The sequence below is a fragment of the Poecilia mexicana genome, unplaced genomic scaffold (genome assembly GCF_051168715.1).
Source record: "Poecilia mexicana isolate PSO_F unplaced genomic scaffold, ASM5116871v1 scaffold_14, whole genome shotgun sequence".
Lineage (NCBI taxonomy): Eukaryota > Metazoa > Chordata > Actinopteri > Cyprinodontiformes > Poeciliidae > Poecilia > Poecilia mexicana.
The window spans coordinates 4,051,933-4,068,320 of NW_028263383.1; the positions used below are offsets into that span (position 1 = coordinate 4,051,933).

Here is a 16,388-nt window from a genome sequence, read left to right on the forward strand (position 1 = left end):
TTCCATTTACCTTGGCACCATAATAGAGTTCTACTTGCAAAATAAAAGAAACGGCTAAAATACTTTGCTTTATTATCTTTTTTTAACAAATACGCAGACGTACATCCATAACAACACAATTCGGATTTCCTTTTTATCAAGTGTTTACATCTACACGCTTTGTACAGATTTGTATACAAAACAATAATTTACGTCCCATAGAAGTCTAGTTACACTTAACTATACAACAAGTTGTAAGTGAAATAAATATAAAAACAGAAATGATCACAGGTGTTAAAGGATGTAAAAAGCCATAATACGCATAAACCACCAGCACCTGGCATCTGAATGTTGCATCTAAAAAGATATACATTTTCCCTTTTCTACTGGCAAAAGTACATCTGTGATGGTGAAAACACAATTCAGTCCATAGATCCAGATTTGCAGCACCACGTATACTGTATGATTCCCAACATACATTTCACTCAAATCAACTTTGAAATTCATTGGGTTTCTCTCCCTTGTTTGAATTAAAAGATTGAAACACTGAAATTTTGGGCTTAGTCTCCGCTTGATCCGGGCAACTGAGCACATTTACAGACAAGAAACAGAAATATTGGACATAAAGTAAAGCATTGATTGCACAGCGATTCATGTGCATGTGTCGACGTTAAATCACAACCACAGTGCATCCACTTCTTTTACAGGTAAATTGAATGATTGTGGTGGACACAGAATGGTTTTTGATACCGTTCTGTTTTTGTTACCACAACAAAACCATTGTGTTACATATTGGTGGGATCAAAGCACCAGGAAGCACAACATAGGGGGACTTTTTATGGCCTTCTTTCTCCCTTTCATTCACACACACACAAACGAACTGAATTTCACAAGTGCTACTTAGAACATGTGGCTAATCCATACCTCTGTTGGGTTAAAAGTATATTTTAAAAGAATGATGCAAACATTTTTGAAAATTACACTTTGATTAAGACAAATAATTAGGACCGATTTTGACCGAGAACTGATTGCTACCTGCCAAATCCAAAAACGTGTATCTACAAAAAGACAAACTGCCATGCACACAGTCACCAGCAGGGGACATGCAGTTAAAAAGTGCAAGTCTATGAAGAAGGGGAAGAGGAGGGTGCTAACTTTGTAAGAGACTTAATGGTATGTACATGAGTATACGTCTGCGAAGAAACATAAGGCTGAGGATTAGAAAGAGCAAAAACAACAGATTGGACAAAAGTAGAGCGAACACACCACACAGTTTCTGTGAGTGTGCAAGGACTCGGGTGTGTGATGGGCGTTTCTGATGTTGGTCTTTGTTCTGGCACAGTATTTGGCTCAGTCAGAGTCACTCTGCTTTCACTACGTCCTTGTGGTGACGCATGATATGCTGGTTCTTCTCCGAGGGTCGTCGGAACCCTTTGGAACAGATCTCGCAGCGGTGCGGGTAGTCCTTTGTGTGAATGGAGATCACGTGCCGCTTAAACCCCGAAGCGTCCCCGGTGCTGTAGTCGCAGTACTGGCACTGGTAAATCCTTTTCTCTTTCTGTCCTTTGCCAATAACAACAGTCACACTGCTGGCTAAGCTGGCCGCACTGACCCTGGCTGGTGGGCCGGACCCACCCGAGCCACTAGGTGCAGACTTTTTAGGCGCCGCAACGGGAGTGTGCGTCTCTGTCCTTTTCGCCTCACTCTTTTCAGGTGAGGCCTGCTGCTCTTTTGTGTGGACAGACAAAATGTGGCGGCTGAGGATGAAGGGGTCGGCGATTTTGAAGTTGCAGTGCCGGCACTGGTGGAGTTTCTTAGTGCGGTGAGACACAGAGTGCTTCTTGAGCTCAGATGGCCGGTGGAAGCCCTTTCCGCACACCGCACACTTGTGTGGATAGTCCTTGGTGTGAACAGATATGATATGGCGTTTCAGGTCACTGGAGTTTGAGCTTTTGTGATCACAGTGGGCACAATGGTGGGTCTTATTCTCCTCGTGAGTCAGTCCGTGTTGCATCAGCTCCTCCTCCTCTGCGAAGGTCTGGAAACAGCGTTCGCACTTGTACGGCATCTCTTTGCTATGCTTAGTCTTGATGTGCGTTTTGAGATTGGAGGAATCGGCCGACTTGTAGTCGCAGTACATACAGGAATAAGGCTTCTCGCCGGTGTGCGTGCGCATGTGTTTCTTCAACTCCGACGGGTGCCGAAAGCCTTTCCCACATTCCACACAGATGTGAGGGAAGCTTTTGCTGTGGACAGCCAACAAGTGTCGATTGAGCAGTCCCTGCTCAGCGGTTTCATAGTCACAAAACTTGCACTTGTGCATCTTAGTGGGTGGAGGAGGTGGCTGGGCTTTGGGCTCCCTGTGGTGGTGCTGCAGCCTGTGGGAGAACAGCGCCCCCTGCTGGTGGAACTCTTTACCGCACATCTCGCACTCAAAAGGGGCTTTGCTGCTCAGTGCGTGCACCTCCATGTGATTGTGGAGGCTGGCTTTCTTGTTGGTGGTGAACTCACAGTCTGTACATTGGTACTTTTTGCGGGTCAGAACATCCTGGTGGTGATTCTTAGTGTGTCGCTTTAGGAAACCTCTCGACTTGAACTTTTTACCACAGAGCATGCAAGGATAAACTGTCAGCGGCTGGCCGTATGGACCAATGATAATGGCTGGGGGAAAAAAACAGACAAATGACAACATGGTCAAATACTTGTTTGAGAACAGCCACTTTTTCATTTCATTTTCATAAAATTGAATTTTATGAAAGCATCCATACGCCTTTCACATTTTCCATATTACTACAACCATATTCTTTAATACATTTAGTTTTGTGACAAACCAAAACATAAATTTACAATCAAACCTATCGGGTGTGCTCCATGTTCCTCATGATGCCGTTGGCTCATTAATATTCTCTAACAAACCTTTGGGGTTTCGCAGAACAGCTCCATTTATACTGAAGTTCAACTGAACGAGGCAGGACGATTCACTAATTCACGATTCATTTTGTATTGGCCTATGATACAACACCAAATAAAATACTCTGAGGTTTGTGTTTATATTGTCGTTGAATGTGAAAAGTTCAAAGGAGATGAATACTTTTGCAGGGCAGTGCATACATTTTCTATATACATATCTGAATAAACAGTTTATTTTCAAAGTCTGATAAGCGACTAAAAAAAATTTATTGCATTTAACTAAGACGCTCCATCAATGTTAAAAATCAATTGTAAATTAATAAAATCATATCCCTAAAAACTAAAACAGAACTGTAAAACAGAATAAGTTCAAGACCTGAATGATTAAAATAAAAAAATCTTTCTTTAAAATGTAGCCAGTTTTATCTTTTCCATGAGTGAAAAACCTGGCTATTCCTGAATGTTAATGAAAATTAACATTCGGTTTTTTCCTCCGTACCTGTCTGGACCTGCCGATGTTCTGATCGTCTCTTATTCTTGTTGCGTTGCCTATTGATTTCATCGACACCGTCTGATTCATCGATGTGCAGCAGTGCACTGGCAGCGCCGTTTCGGTTTTCACAGCCCTCGCTGTCCTCTACACCTGAAGGACCAACAACACCTCATTTACACAAAGCCAATACTGTGAGACATGGCGAACGCACAATACCCAGTTTTTGTTTTTTGCCAAACAAAAGATGAGTAGTGTCCACAAAAACCTGCTAATTTTTTACTTCCACGGTTCAAGCTCAGTGGATCCATAAGACTCACCATGATTTCCTTGATTGTGATGAGAATCCCCGACAGACATGTAAACCATCTTCTCTCTGAGTGTTTGGCCTGTAGACTCTGTTAGTGCGACGCTCTCTGCATCTCCATCACTGATGTCAACAGATTCTCCTGTAGAAAGGTATATTGCATTCACTAGTTTTGTTTGACGCAAATAATTTTTCATGTTTTTTTTTGTTCTAAATATTGCTCAGACAGAAAACAAAAAACAAGTTCCTACCCATGTCGTCCTCTCCTGAATCCGCCTTGAAGATGTACACTTTTATCACCTCTTGTCCATCTTCGTCCTTCTCCACTTCTTGGTCCTCCACGGCCCCTTCCACAGTTACCTCAGTTCCATCCTCAGAGACCATTTTTCCAGCTTCGTCCACTAGGTACATAAATACATAAAACATTAATGTAATATAGATATTACATGTTACACCAAAAAACCCAGCAACGATTAGAATCAGACAACTTTCCAATGACAATATGTAAGTAGAGGGTCAAATACTGAAACATGTATTTTCTTTGTGTTTCAGAAATTAAAATGTTTTTCAGCCTTCAACAAAACACCATGCTCTTGTTGGGAGTTTAAAAGAAAAACAGATAAAGGTTGGGGAAATATGCCTTAATGTGTAAATGGGATTAAGTTTGTAATTTCTTGATATCCTGTTAAATTAAAACAGTTCAAGGAACCTTGAACTTATTTTTATGGTCATTATTAAAGTTTAATTTATGAATCGATGAATAAATAAATAACTTAAGTGGGGATTGATCAAATCTCAAAGCAAAAATCAGAATCTCTAATAAATGCAAAGCAGAGCAGCAAACCTACAGGATATCATCAGATAATCTCCACAGCCATCTTGGTCGTCATCCTGCTGCTCTGGGTCCAGCCCATCTTCCGGGATGTCTCCCATGGCAACGCCTTCCTCTTCGCCTTCTAGAGCCATCACACAGGTTTCTACAGCAACATCTTCATCTTCATCTCCATGCACATACTCAGAAACTACGTCTTCGACTGCATCCTGGATGACGAGCTCTTCTGGGGCAAATCTGTGAACTGCCATGCCTTCACCCTCACCTTCTGATACCAAGACAGTCTCTTGAAGCTCCACAACAAACTCCTGCCCACCGGCACTACCGTCATCTGCAAGAAGATAATCATTTAACAGGATAACACCAAAGATCTTCTTATACAAGTTCTGAGGCTACAAATCAAAATGGATATGTACATCCTCCAACTAGCAACAATATTCCTAAAGTACTTTTAGTCATATATATATATATATATATATATATATATATATATATATATATATATATATATATATATATATAAAAACAAATAAACATGTCTAATTACCCGATCCGTGTATTATTATTTTAGGCTCTTCAGCATGTATTGCAAGCCTTGTGACATCCTCATCCATTGTCCTCGTGCTGCATTTGTTACTGAGGAGCTGAAAGCAGAACATACAGTAGTTAAAATGCAGCTGGAAAAATATGTGCAGAAGAGCAATTCATGTGCAAAAAAAAAAAAAAAAAAAAAAAAAGTCAACAAATAATTATCACACTGCATTAGGAGTGCCTTAAGAAAATCTATATGCCCTAAAGTCTTTTTGCATCTCAGTGGCATTGTAAATGAGTCACCCAAATGATCAAAATATAAGAGTAAAACCCATCGTAAAACCAAAAGTTTTCATCATATTAAGTTTAGAATTATATGTGTTACAGTTAAAAAGTATAGAAACTTAATTGGAACAGGAAAAAAAACATTGGTCATGCATCCAAGGTCAACTGAACCCATTTGACAGATTTTAATGTGACTAGTGTGTGTGAACTTCTGTATCAAGTATTTTTTTTCTCTCTACGGACAACAGTAAAGGAAAACTTCAGATACTTGACGAGGTAAAATGTAAAGCAGAATCTTCATCCTGCATCTGCATCACCATCAATAATTGTTTTGATTTATCTTGCAAACAATAAATATAAGCAGGTTTGTTGTCGATTAACATACTGATAGCTATATAATATTGGCAATCTAATATTTTATGAAATATTATGACTTTTTGTGCAATTCCTGCAGTAAATTCAGCCTAGGTGTTTTTTTTTCTTCTTCCCACAGACCTGGAAACAGATTCCTCATGTTTTCCAGTTTACCATCTATCCTCCTTTCTTCCTCTATTCTGTCCTAATCTCTCCATCGTTTTTAACTTTTTACCCCAGCTCACTTCCCTTTTTTCTCTTTTTTTGTCAAAGCTGTAATGCTCCACTGCAGGACAGGACATGTTTTAACAGAGATTTATTAATTCAATTTACAGAAAAGATCGGATCATTGTTTACCACTGTTAGGGGTTTGGCCAGAGCCCTTTTCACAAAAACCCCCTGGAGCTCATATGATGAAGCAAGATTAGTATCTCATTAAAGCTGCCTTATGTTCAGTGACAGCCAGCATTCAAATGCTGTTTCACCCCGAAATGTTTATTTCAGCAAATGTAAATGGAAACCTAACTTACTCTACCAGATATTAGGAGATTATTCATTTACTACACAAGTTATGTTTTAACACAAGACCCTAATGTAAAATGAATTATGAAAATAAAATATCAAAACCCAGAGGGGCGAAGACATGTTCTTTTTAATTTTTGCTGAAACATGTTTGAGAACTTAATACAATATAGTTTACAACAAAGACTGGTCAATTAGCTGTCCTGTTAATAGGGTATTGGGAACAAAAGATAATTCATTTTTTTTATATTGTCAGTTGACTATAATAAGCTTTTATTGCCATTTTTAAGCAACAGGGTGTATGCATAAAAATGCTGGTACATGTTTATATTTGTATCTAACCTATGAAATGCTGTAAAAACTAAAACCATGGGCAAATTAAAACATTGGCATTTTAAACATTCTCAACAGATTAAACGCTTAGTATCATTGAAAACCACATTGGTTCAGGAGCATCTGAGAAAAATCACTATAGATGAATGGTAGCAGGGCAACCTGTGTTTGCATGATTTTGGTCTGGACAACTACTGCAAAATTAGACATCAAAGACAGAGAGACCACCTAGACCTAAAACTAAATTATTGGATTGCAGCCTACAAATGCTGAGCATTCAATATAATAGCCAACCAAATCTTGCATCTGATAAGTCCTTTGTGATTTTAATATGTCAAGCATTTACCATTCATATATCACCTGTGTTTACAATGTAAAAAGAAACAAAAAATAATATGCCACTGCTTTCCTGAGTAGATATTTTTATTATTAAAAAAAGAGTAACTAAGACTTAGGCATTGTTGGCATGTAATAGGGCAATGTCGAAGAAAACAAAATCAATGCAAAAGTAATTAAGACTTGTCAAAAATATTTTGACATCCAATATATATTATAAAGGTTTCCATATAGATTAGTAAATTGAAACAGTGTGTCAATTTCCTTGCAAATCAGTTTTTGAACATATAACACAATTAGAAGAGTGGGTTTAATAAGACAGACACCACGTTTCAGTTGCAAAGGTAAGCTAGTAAATTAAACAATCTCCACTCTATTTCCCAAAGTAAATTTCACCAAGATGACAAGTGTAATCTTTAACACTGGGAAGAAGGTGAGATCACATGGGATAGAAATCTGCTCAAAGAAGGAAGACGCAGAGATGTAAACAAAAAGCGGTGTAACTGAGGTGCCAATTTTTACTGAATGTACCATCCCCCACCTCTAGGTGGGCAAAAAAAGGTGACAACGATGCGTGGAGAGCAACACAACAGGGCATCACTCCGCTTTAAAAGATGTCAACACTATGCATTAAAACTCACACGAGTGGTTGGATTAATTTTGCTAGTTTCGTGCACGAGTCTAAAACAAACACAAAACCTTTGAGATAAATAAAGGCATCATGCCCAACTGACCCATGGAACAACATTGACACTGATTTTAAATGCAAAGTCCGACTGCCACAGAGAAAACTGATTTAGAAATAGCTGACAGCGTCAACATACATGTGCAATAGCAGAACAAAAAACCCCGAAGAAAATCGGGTTAAGCTCATTGTTCACGGGTATATATCTCTGCAGGTTTGCAGCTAGCAAGAGAAGTGCTAAACACACCTTTTCTACAACCACTGTTCAACACACAAGCGTCCGCCATTTTTGTTAGCCTTGTGTCTGAGGAATGCTAACTTGAATTTGAATAAAATTACTTACTAACGTAAAGGTTATGTTAAATATACTTAAATTTAAGTAAATTTTACTCCACAGTTGTAGAACTCTTTATCTATCAAAGACAAAAAAAAACGAAAAATGGCGAGTGCAGATACTGAACTTTCGGTGAGCTGGATGGCTAACTAGCTAGCTGGCTAACAACATAGGCCTGCCTTACCGATCACGGCCTCAATTAGGCCCGGGCCCCGGGAAGAAGAGGCCCAGCCCTGAGCGGCCTCGCGTTTACATTAAATAATTTAATTAAAATATAAAATGCAAACAAACTCAAACAGCCACAAACGCACTAAGACGATGACATCGCTCAGGTAAGAGGCGATCCGGGAGCAAAAGAAAGCCGCGTACCAGATTTATGCTGCAGGGATGGCCTCTGTCCGCTCCACGGCTTCCCAGGCCGCCTGGTTCCCCCAGACTCGGGCAGGATTCAGTCGGGAATTTTGTGTGATTTGGGCGGGCCCCGAACGAGCAGAGAAGGAGGGGTGAGGGGGTAGTTTCTGGAACACCGCTGAAAAACGAAGCAGGACGTCTGAAGCCAGACAGTGTCCTGCTACAGCCCCCCGCTTCTCCAGCTCCGAGGCCGCCGTCAGCACGACACGTCACAGCCCGAGAGCGGCAGGAAAATGCGGAAGAGTTGAGGTGGAAATCACCCGAAAGCTACCAAAAAGGCCATGATGTGAAGACCTGTCTGCTGGATTGTGACAAAGCTTTGCGTGGTGTTTCTTTAGTATAAAACCAAAAGTGACTGTAACTTGACTAGAACCATTCTACTTTCACCAAACATCAGTGGGGCAAACAAGGGACCTAATTTACGTTTTAGTTTTCATTTTTTAAGACAAAAATATACTTTTAAACTACAACTGACTGCTTTTAAATAGAAGCACCTATATCTCACAATATCTTCTTGGAGTACTCACACACCTTGAACTTTTTCCAAAACATGTTTTATGGGAAGTAACTAACAGAACAAAATAAAAGAGCATAGAAAGGTGAAGTAAAATAAAAAGAGCAAGTGGTTTTATTTTTATTTTTCTCCTCAAAAAGTGAAAATATAGCATATATCTGTATACAATCCCCTGAATGTTGTTTAGAACCAACTGTTGTTGCTGCAAACATCTTGGGGTATGTCCCTACAAGCTTTGTATGTCCAGAGGCAAAAAGGTCTGCTTATTGTTCCTTTTCAAGTCTGGCCACAAATTTTCATTTGGATTTAAATCTAGACTTTGACTGGGCCATTGTAATATAGATATATGCTTTGAGCTGGTTGTTCTTAAAACTTATTTTAAAAAGTACCAACTCAGTAAATACCAAGCTTTCTTTGATCTACAATAATGAGAAACATTTTGAAACAGTATTGCAACATTTTATAGTTTTGACATGCATCTCTTTGGCCAAGTCAATCTATATAGGTATGTGCTCTTTTTCATTTGCCTCAGTTGATTTAAGCTCCATCTGTCTCTGTTACATCCTTTCCCTCGATTAGTATCACATGACAGACCAGAAGACTCTTATATGACAGATTTTGAACCTATGATCAAACCAGGGGCACCTGAACAATCTCCTACTTCTACCAGCCACCAACCCATCAAACTGAACGACTTAGAAAAAATTATAGGATGGAATAAAATGAAGCGCATCTCTGAAAGCAAAAATTATAAAATATTTATAACCAGCAAGCAGGGGGCACCAGCTTTCCATTGACTTCAAATAAATTAAAGCAATAGAAAACTTGATCATCTAACAGATAAGTTTATTTTTTAAATTTTCTGCTATGTGCTGTCCTGAGTAACTACTCATTAGTTACTAGTTGTCAAAGTAGGTTCAAATTGTCTCCCTGGTGAGATGAAATTGACACGTGTTCAGTACAAAATGTCCTGTTGTGTATTGCTCTTTTTTTTTCCCCGAAAGTTTTTTTTATGAAATGGACAAAGCTGCAAAAGTATAATACAATGAAGACACAAAGTCACTATAGCACATGATTTACAGACATACACTTTGCTTTGTTAAATGTTTATTTGATTCAAGATATCTGTAGATTAATGGCAATGATGAATTAAAATAAAGCAGAAGTCGTCAGCCAAGTAAATACACTACCTGGTTTAAAAAAAATGGCACTCCATATGTTTGAAAATGTAACATTTTTATTATTTGAAATCTGTCATGAACAAAGTTTAAACTGACAAAGTTTGCTGGTGGTGGTGGTTGTTTCTCTCTTAAAGTATATTTAATTTACACTTATTTCTGAAAATAGTAAATTATGCACTTAGATTTTCATATTTTATTCATTACCATTTTCAAATCATCATATTTACTGTTACATTTTACAGTATCACTCATTTCCTATTAATGAAACCAAAAACCTCCATACCAGATTTAATTTACAAGATAACCGTTAACATTGCATATTAAAATAACAAAGATGTTCATTACTGCATACCAATATTGCAAATTTTAATGCATAGGTTACTTTCTATCGACTTATTGTGTTCATAAATCACAAGAATATAACTTCAAAGACTGAGTAATTTGTCTTCATAAAGTTCTAAAATGGCTTTTACTAGTAAGCAGTTTGTCAATAAGTGTTAATCTGCTTACTTTACAATGTGAATGAGGTAAATGTTGCAAAATCAGGTAAAAATCAAAGACACAGAAATATTAAAATTGTCTCAAAAACATCCTCCACCCCATAAATTCTTTATAAGTGATTAGTATGTTTTATTTTGAAGTCATCTTCATCAGGTCCTTCTTTTGGATCTCAAAGAGACGCCAGCCCTCCTCCGAGGACAGGTCAGCGGCGCCCCTTCTCTTGTAGAACTCAATAGACTGCTTGTTGTTTTCTGCTACAATGAAATGCATACTGCTACAGCGGGTCTTTACAGCAGTCTGAAGGAAAGATATTTCAGAAAAATGGATGTTAAAAAACAAGCAGATGAAATCAACGTGAATGTGTGACCAAATAAGTTGCAATTACACATAAAGTGTCTGTACCTCACTCAGCACCTTCAGGATTTGTGAACCAATGCCAAAGCCTGGTGAAACATTAAACAGGCAGAGCAATTACAACAGTTTTTTGCCAATGTTGCAACACTGCTGTAAATTATTAGACCACAGCTGAACTATTCAGCAATCTTACCTCGAAACGCCTGCATTACATAGAAATCTTCCAAATAGAGAAGCTTTCCAATCCACGGGTCGTATGTGAAGTAGTACATTGCAAAGCCAATCACAGAAAATCCTTGATAAAAGACACTAGAAGTTAAAGGCTTTATTTATAAAGTATCTAAAAATACGAGGCAAGATGTTTTTGTTTTTTTTTACCTTCTGTAGTCTGATCTTTTGGGACTTCTGCAACCAAGCAATGGTAGAATGGATGATCCCCAAAGCCATCCTCAAGCAGATCTAAGTTAAAGTAAGATACTAATGTTAAAGGACTCCATAGCAAAAATGGGTTTATTTATTTACAAATAGAGGTTACTGCTTGTTTGGATAGTAGACTTTGGCATAAATAAGTTAATGCACAGCACCTTTCTCAGTGAGCATCACCTTCTCCTCCATCTCTTCAAATTTAGCAAGTTCCTACAATGCATAAAGACATGAGCTGAATTTAAATTTGAACTAGAAAGAACTTGTTGAGAAAGCGGATAAAGCACCTTACCTTTATGAGTCGCAAGATATCAGATACATCCTTTGGCTCAGCTGACCGTAACACAAAATTGGCCATTTTCTCTTTTTTCCTTTTTTCCCTTTTCTTACCACTCCTCGAAATGTGAACAAGAGCAAAATTTGTTTCTTCATTCGCTCCTCAGGAGTATCCCCCCCCCGGCAAAGAATTAGAAAATCTAGCGCATACAGTTCTACATCAGCCGCTCACAGAGTTGTATGTCGGCAGAAGCCTTCCCTTTATGCATCCTCCAAAAAGACACACCTGATTGTAAATCCACATATTGACGCACGTCCTGTTTCTTTTCGGTACGAGTCACTTATCTCTGTACATCACCGTTTTTCACTTGAGTACTGATCAAAAGAGAAATATTAACCAGCCCTAACAACACATAAGTGCTATAGTCAGCACAGACCAGACAAACCACAAATCAGAATGAAGATTTTTGCAAATATGTGTCTCTTACAATACTCAATGTGAGGCTTTTCTGCAGGTTGTAATTGGAATATGAACAATTTCCTCTTTGGAAAGTTGCCCGGTAGAGCAAGTCTCTTATTGCTTGCAGACAGTTCAAGGTGCACTTGCATTATAAGATTTGTGATTCATCTGCCAACAACATTGTTTTGTCCATAATCTATTCTACATTGTAAACAGACTTGTTTGGGTCTGAGCCGACTTTAGTTATTCTCCACCTGACTGAGGGAATGCTCCCACATACCGATACTGAAAATGCTTTATTTATTGAAATTTTCTGTTTTATAGCATCGTCTAACTTACTATTCCTAGTGCAAAATGTCATAGTTTGGGTAAAGGTCTTCTTCACATGTCTTCAAATTATGAAGAAGGCCTTCAAAATGTGCTGAGTCTAAAGCCACATGGTATGGCATAAGAATATGTAAAAATATTTTAAATCTCAAAACTATATACCAGTATATACAATAAATATTCTGATCATAAAATGCTACTTAGTGATAGTAAGCATGTGGCTGTTGCTGGGAAATTTCACTTTGACCAGATTTATTGTCCAGGAAGAATTGTTTAACGGTTACCTGGGCGATGACCCCGTTAGCGGCGATAAAGTTGAGTGAGAAGTTTTCCTCTTAAAAAGGAGGAGGGAAAAAAAAATCTCTCCCATCCCAGAAAACTTGTCTGATCAGCCTCACTTTAATACTCAATTAGCTGCTGAAAACAAAGGAGCGATCACAAAATATTAACTACCAGTTATCACCTGTTGGCTAATAAATACACAGCCTGGAATTAATCATATGTGCCCCAACATAATTCTATATTTAGGACATTTTTTTTTATTTTAGTACTAAACAAGCAGTGTTCATATTAATCCTATAGCAGCATAACGTACCAATTCCTTCACTAGTGACTTATGGTGATCATCCAGTCAGCAACTGGATGATCAACATGTAATCATGAAATCAAATAATGACACGAGACACCAAAAATTAGAAAAAAAAAAAAAGATTTTATTTGAACTTGGTTGGAATTAAAACGTTTGGGAGGGAAAGCAGAAAAGTTGTTCAGTTCAGTTTGTCAAAATATTTCAGCTTGCCTGAGGGGTCAGGAATGATCTGTGGAGGAAGATATGATTTAATTAGTGATTTTCTTTCAAATACACCAAATTTCAAATACTTCCAACTTCCCAGTCATACTTACAGTGTCGCTGCCTGGCTTCCATCCTGCTGGACACACTGTAGGGAAAAAATAAAAATAAATAAAATACTAAACAAAACCAGGTGTCTATTCAAAAAAACAGATCTCATTATAGCCAATAGATAAATAATCTTTCCAAAGGTGAATGAAAAGCACTTCCAGTACCTTCTCCATGTTTGTCTGTGTACTGGAAGGCCTGGACCAGCCGCAGAGTCTCATCCACTGATCTTCCCACGGGAAGATCATTCATGGTGATCTGCCTCAGGATGCCTTTGCCGTCGATGATAAAAAGACCTCTGACAAAGACATGGACATGTTAGATCAGGGTAGGGCTCACCATGTCAAATACCCACTTTAGTCCTTTTTTCCCCCCTATGAAGTAGGATTTGACTCAAGTCTCAAAATCTAGTCCCTGTATCAAAAAAATTGAGAAAAAAAAAACAACTAAAAATAGGTTTTGCAGCATAAGAAAAAATATTCCTTGTATCATATGTTATGGTAATTATTGCAATAATTATGACAAATTATAAAAAGTGTTTAAAAGTCACAAATATTTTTATAGATGATAGAGGTCTAGTTTGGAGAAGTTCTCCAGAACAAATAAATAATAAAAAAATTAAAAAAAACACAAAACATAAATTTCGTTCCAATTTTTTTTCTTTCGATTGGTCCGTTTCACTTCTCCAGCATTATTTGAACCATGATGGTGATTTTAAATTTGAATTGCACCTCAGCGTGTGACCCTGGTCCTCCAAGTAGACTCCATAATCTTTTGAAATCTGGTGTGTGAGGTCAGACAGCAGAGGGATTTTCATTGGTCCGAGTCCACCCTGCTTCCTGGGGGTGTTGATCCTGTTCAGAACAGAAAAAGTGAGCAAAACACTTTAGACAAATCATCACTAAAGTTACGGAAGAGCTAGGGAAATCAATACGTAATCATGCCATTTACTGAGCGTGGTTTGCACTTTATAAGTCTACTGGAAGTGGTTTCCATACCAAGCTAAATGGGTGAACTGGGAATCCACCGAGCAGGCGACCACCTCAGTGTTGATGGCCTGAAATTCATGCACGCGATCGCTGAAAGCAATGATCTCAGTGGGGCAGACGAATGTGCTGCAGGAAAAAAAAACATGACATATTTTACATGCTTTCCAGTAAAGACAATGTGATTTTACAATAATATATTCAAGACATACGTACAAGTCCAAAGGATAAAAAAAGAAAACAAGGTATTTCCCCTTGTAGTCGGACAGCTTGAGCTCCTTGAACTCCCCATCAATGACAGCAGTTCCTTCCCAGTTGGGTGCAGGCTTTGAAACTGAAATAGAAAAAAATGCACACAAAAATTATTTTCTTTGAAATGTTTTTTACTTGCATATTCCCATCCTGTCTGAGACTAGTAATTTCACTTTGCTAGTCGTGGCAAGTGGCTAGGTTTTTGATACTAAACCACTACTGATTTGAACAATCAGTTTATTTTACTGGGCTTGAAGAAATTACATATTCTTCTTAAGAATTAGCTGTCTTTACTTGCAGAGACATCAGATTTCAGATGTCTTACACATTTTTTTTTATCATCTCAGTTTCCATACTTTGAGACTCAGTTCCTCAAATTTTCCCAGTCTAGACCATTATAAATTGACAGATGATGGCGAACAGATGGATGGAAAAAACAGATGAACAGTTGTGTTGATATAACTTATTACTTTTCAAAGTGAGAGAGGGAATAGAGAATAATTAACTAATTTACTTTTTCCATGCTTACTTTGACCTCGAAAGTACTTCAAGTTCCAGACTTTTCTAAACATTATCATTTCCACAGTAGAGGGATTACAAATTATGGACTGACTCAAAGAACCAAAGAGTGCCAAATTGAGTACTTGTATAAAAAACATAATATAAACGGGCTTTATGCTTTGCATGACATCTAAACATAATTTGAGCCATGGTTTTAAGGACATATTTTCTTCACAAAGATAGAAATGTTGAACATCATCTGATATGGTTGTGGCACAGTAGTTTGTCTTATTTTATGCTACATACTCTCCATCCAAGTTTTTTCCTTTATCCTTTTCTGTTGCCCTCAGTTTTGGTGAACATACTCTGTGCCTGCCTACCAATCAGACTGCCAGGACAGGTTTCCCCATGTTTGATGTCGGTCTCAAATTACTCGCGTTCAAAACGAGCAACGTGCCATAAGTAATTGCTAAAGCAAGAATAGAGGACACGGCTTTCATTAGGGCAAGCCATGGACCATATGAGAAGCAAAGCAAACCAAGGACCGTAAGCAGAAGCAACTAGAACATACGCACTAGCTGCATGTTGTAAGATTTTATGGATAAGTGTGTGTTGGTGTGCCGCTATTCTGGGTCATGTGTCAGGGGCGGAGAGAGACAAACTGCCCAATCAATGTCATGCACTGACGTGTCCTACAAAATTTAATCAAACGCATGGAAATAAAATTACGTCTCTGGGGTGAAATCTAAATTGGAGTTTAAAACCTATGAGGATACAAAGGGACACAAAGCAACACAATCAAACGCTCATCCGCAGGCTGCGTCAGTGCGCATCTGTTATCTTCTCACAGGCACAGCAGTGGCTTCCCAACAAGCGACGCATCTGAAAACGCGCACTTTCAGCGTGCAAAGCATCGGTTCAATAACCAGTGGGGTTAAAAACAGTAAGGGGAGGAAGGAACTCACTCTTGGCTTTACTGAGATGCAGGGAATGGTCGGACACGGGCACACGGAAAGCCTCTCCAGGATAGACGTGTCCTCCAGCGTAGTTGTGACACTGGGAGTTCTTCAGGTGAGCGCCTTCCTCTGCAGAGGCGATTGCGCTGACAAGGAGCAAGGCAGCGCAAAAGGCGCACAGCAGCTCCTTTTTTGCATCAGTGCTGAAACCAGACTCCATTGTGTGGTCTCCCCGTGTGCACGTAGAGTTTCAGACTTTCAGCAGGAATGAAGCCTCCTTCCTTATCTTCTTCTTCTTCTTCGTCATTTGGAGATTTCCTGCAGCTGGCGTCCTCATTGCTGCATTACCGCCATCTTCTGGAGCTAATTAAGATTTCAGATTAATTGTTAGTGAAAATACATTAAGCCACCAGGTACATACTTGTAGAAGAATTTATTCTATTTGTACTG

The 16,388-nt window shown here is 38.6% G+C and overlaps 3 protein-coding genes across 4 annotated transcripts; all 3 read right to left on the minus strand.

Annotated features, from left to right (window-relative positions):
- Positions 1-55: 55 nt before the first annotated feature.
- LOC106921921 (zinc finger Y-chromosomal protein 1) lies at positions 56-8,601 on the minus strand. 2 transcript variants are annotated; one of them, XM_088012650.1, is made up of 8 exons: positions 8,268-8,601; positions 5,066-5,162; positions 4,784-4,849; positions 4,535-4,642; positions 3,938-4,087; positions 3,700-3,828; positions 3,389-3,532; positions 56-2,640 (listed from the first exon to the last, which is right to left on the minus strand). In XM_088012650.1, exons 2-8 carry the CDS (start codon positions 5,130-5,132, stop codon positions 1,340-1,342), a joined length of 1,965 nt encoding a protein of 654 aa, XP_087868776.1. In that variant the 5' UTR covers positions 5,133-5,162; positions 8,268-8,601; the 3' UTR covers positions 56-1,339. The 2 variants fall into 2 exon arrangements, with proteins under 2 accessions (XP_087868776.1, XP_014849415.2); XM_014993929.2 differs by having other exon boundaries at positions 4,535-4,849; positions 8,268-8,600.
- A 1,439-nt stretch (positions 8,602-10,040) lies between these two features.
- On the minus strand, positions 10,041-12,938 carry LOC106921914 (diamine acetyltransferase 1-like). The gene is made up of 6 exons (XM_014993917.2): positions 11,575-12,938; positions 11,444-11,495; positions 11,238-11,318; positions 11,053-11,154; positions 10,908-10,948; positions 10,041-10,802 (listed from the first exon to the last, which is right to left on the minus strand). Exons 1-6 carry the CDS (start codon positions 11,638-11,640, stop codon positions 10,635-10,637), a joined length of 510 nt encoding a protein of 169 aa, XP_014849403.2. The 5' UTR covers positions 11,641-12,938; the 3' UTR covers positions 10,041-10,634.
- Positions 12,939-13,037: 99 nt separating this feature from the next.
- Positions 13,038-16,247, minus strand: prdx4 (peroxiredoxin 4). The gene is made up of 7 exons (XM_014993907.2): positions 15,948-16,247; positions 14,446-14,563; positions 14,242-14,358; positions 13,975-14,097; positions 13,411-13,541; positions 13,249-13,283; positions 13,038-13,163 (listed from the first exon to the last, which is right to left on the minus strand). The coding sequence occupies exons 1-7, from the start codon at positions 16,156-16,158 to the stop codon at positions 13,113-13,115; spliced, it is 786 nt and encodes a 261-aa protein (XP_014849393.2). The 5' UTR covers positions 16,159-16,247; the 3' UTR covers positions 13,038-13,112.
- Between the last annotated feature and the right edge of the window lie 141 nt (positions 16,248-16,388).

What these genes read in the sequence shown, in the direction of transcription:
- LOC106921921 (XM_014993929.2), bottom strand. Translation starts at nt 5,132, where the DNA reads ATGGATGAGGATGTCACAAGGCTTGCAATACATGCTGAAGAGCCTAAA. An exon ending in AATAATAATACACGGATCGG is followed by an intron (nt 4,850 to 5,065) that starts GTAATTAGACAT and finishes ATCTTCTTGCAG; the next exon opens with ATGACGGTAGTGCCGGTGGG. An exon ending in ACATCGGCAGGTCCAGACAG is followed by an intron (nt 2,641 to 3,388) that starts GTACGGAGGAAA and finishes TTTTTCCCCCAG; the next exon opens with CCATTATCATTGGTCCATAC.
- prdx4 (XM_014993907.2), bottom strand. Translation starts at nt 16,158, where the DNA reads ATGGAGTCTGGTTTCAGCACTGATGCAAAAAAGGAGCTGCTGTGCGCC. An exon ending in GCATCTCAGTAAAGCCAAGA is followed by an intron (nt 14,564 to 15,947) that starts GTGAGTTCCTTC and finishes TTTCTATTTCAG; the next exon opens with TTTCAAAGCCTGCACCCAAC. An exon ending in GGAAGCCAGGCAGCGACACT is followed by an intron (nt 13,164 to 13,248) that starts GTAAGTATGACT and finishes CTTCCTCCACAG; the next exon opens with ATCATTCCTGACCCCTCAGG.
- LOC106921914 (XM_014993917.2), bottom strand. Translation starts at nt 11,640, where the DNA reads ATGGCCAATTTTGTGTTACGGTCAGCTGAGCCAAAGGATGTATCTGAT. An exon ending in GGTGATGCTCACTGAGAAAG is followed by an intron (nt 11,319 to 11,443) that starts GTGCTGTGCATT and finishes ACTTTAACTTAG; the next exon opens with ATCTGCTTGAGGATGGCTTT. An exon ending in TCCTGAAGGTGCTGAGTGAG is followed by an intron (nt 10,803 to 10,907) that starts GTACAGACACTT and finishes TCTTTCCTTCAG; the next exon opens with ACTGCTGTAAAGACCCGCTG.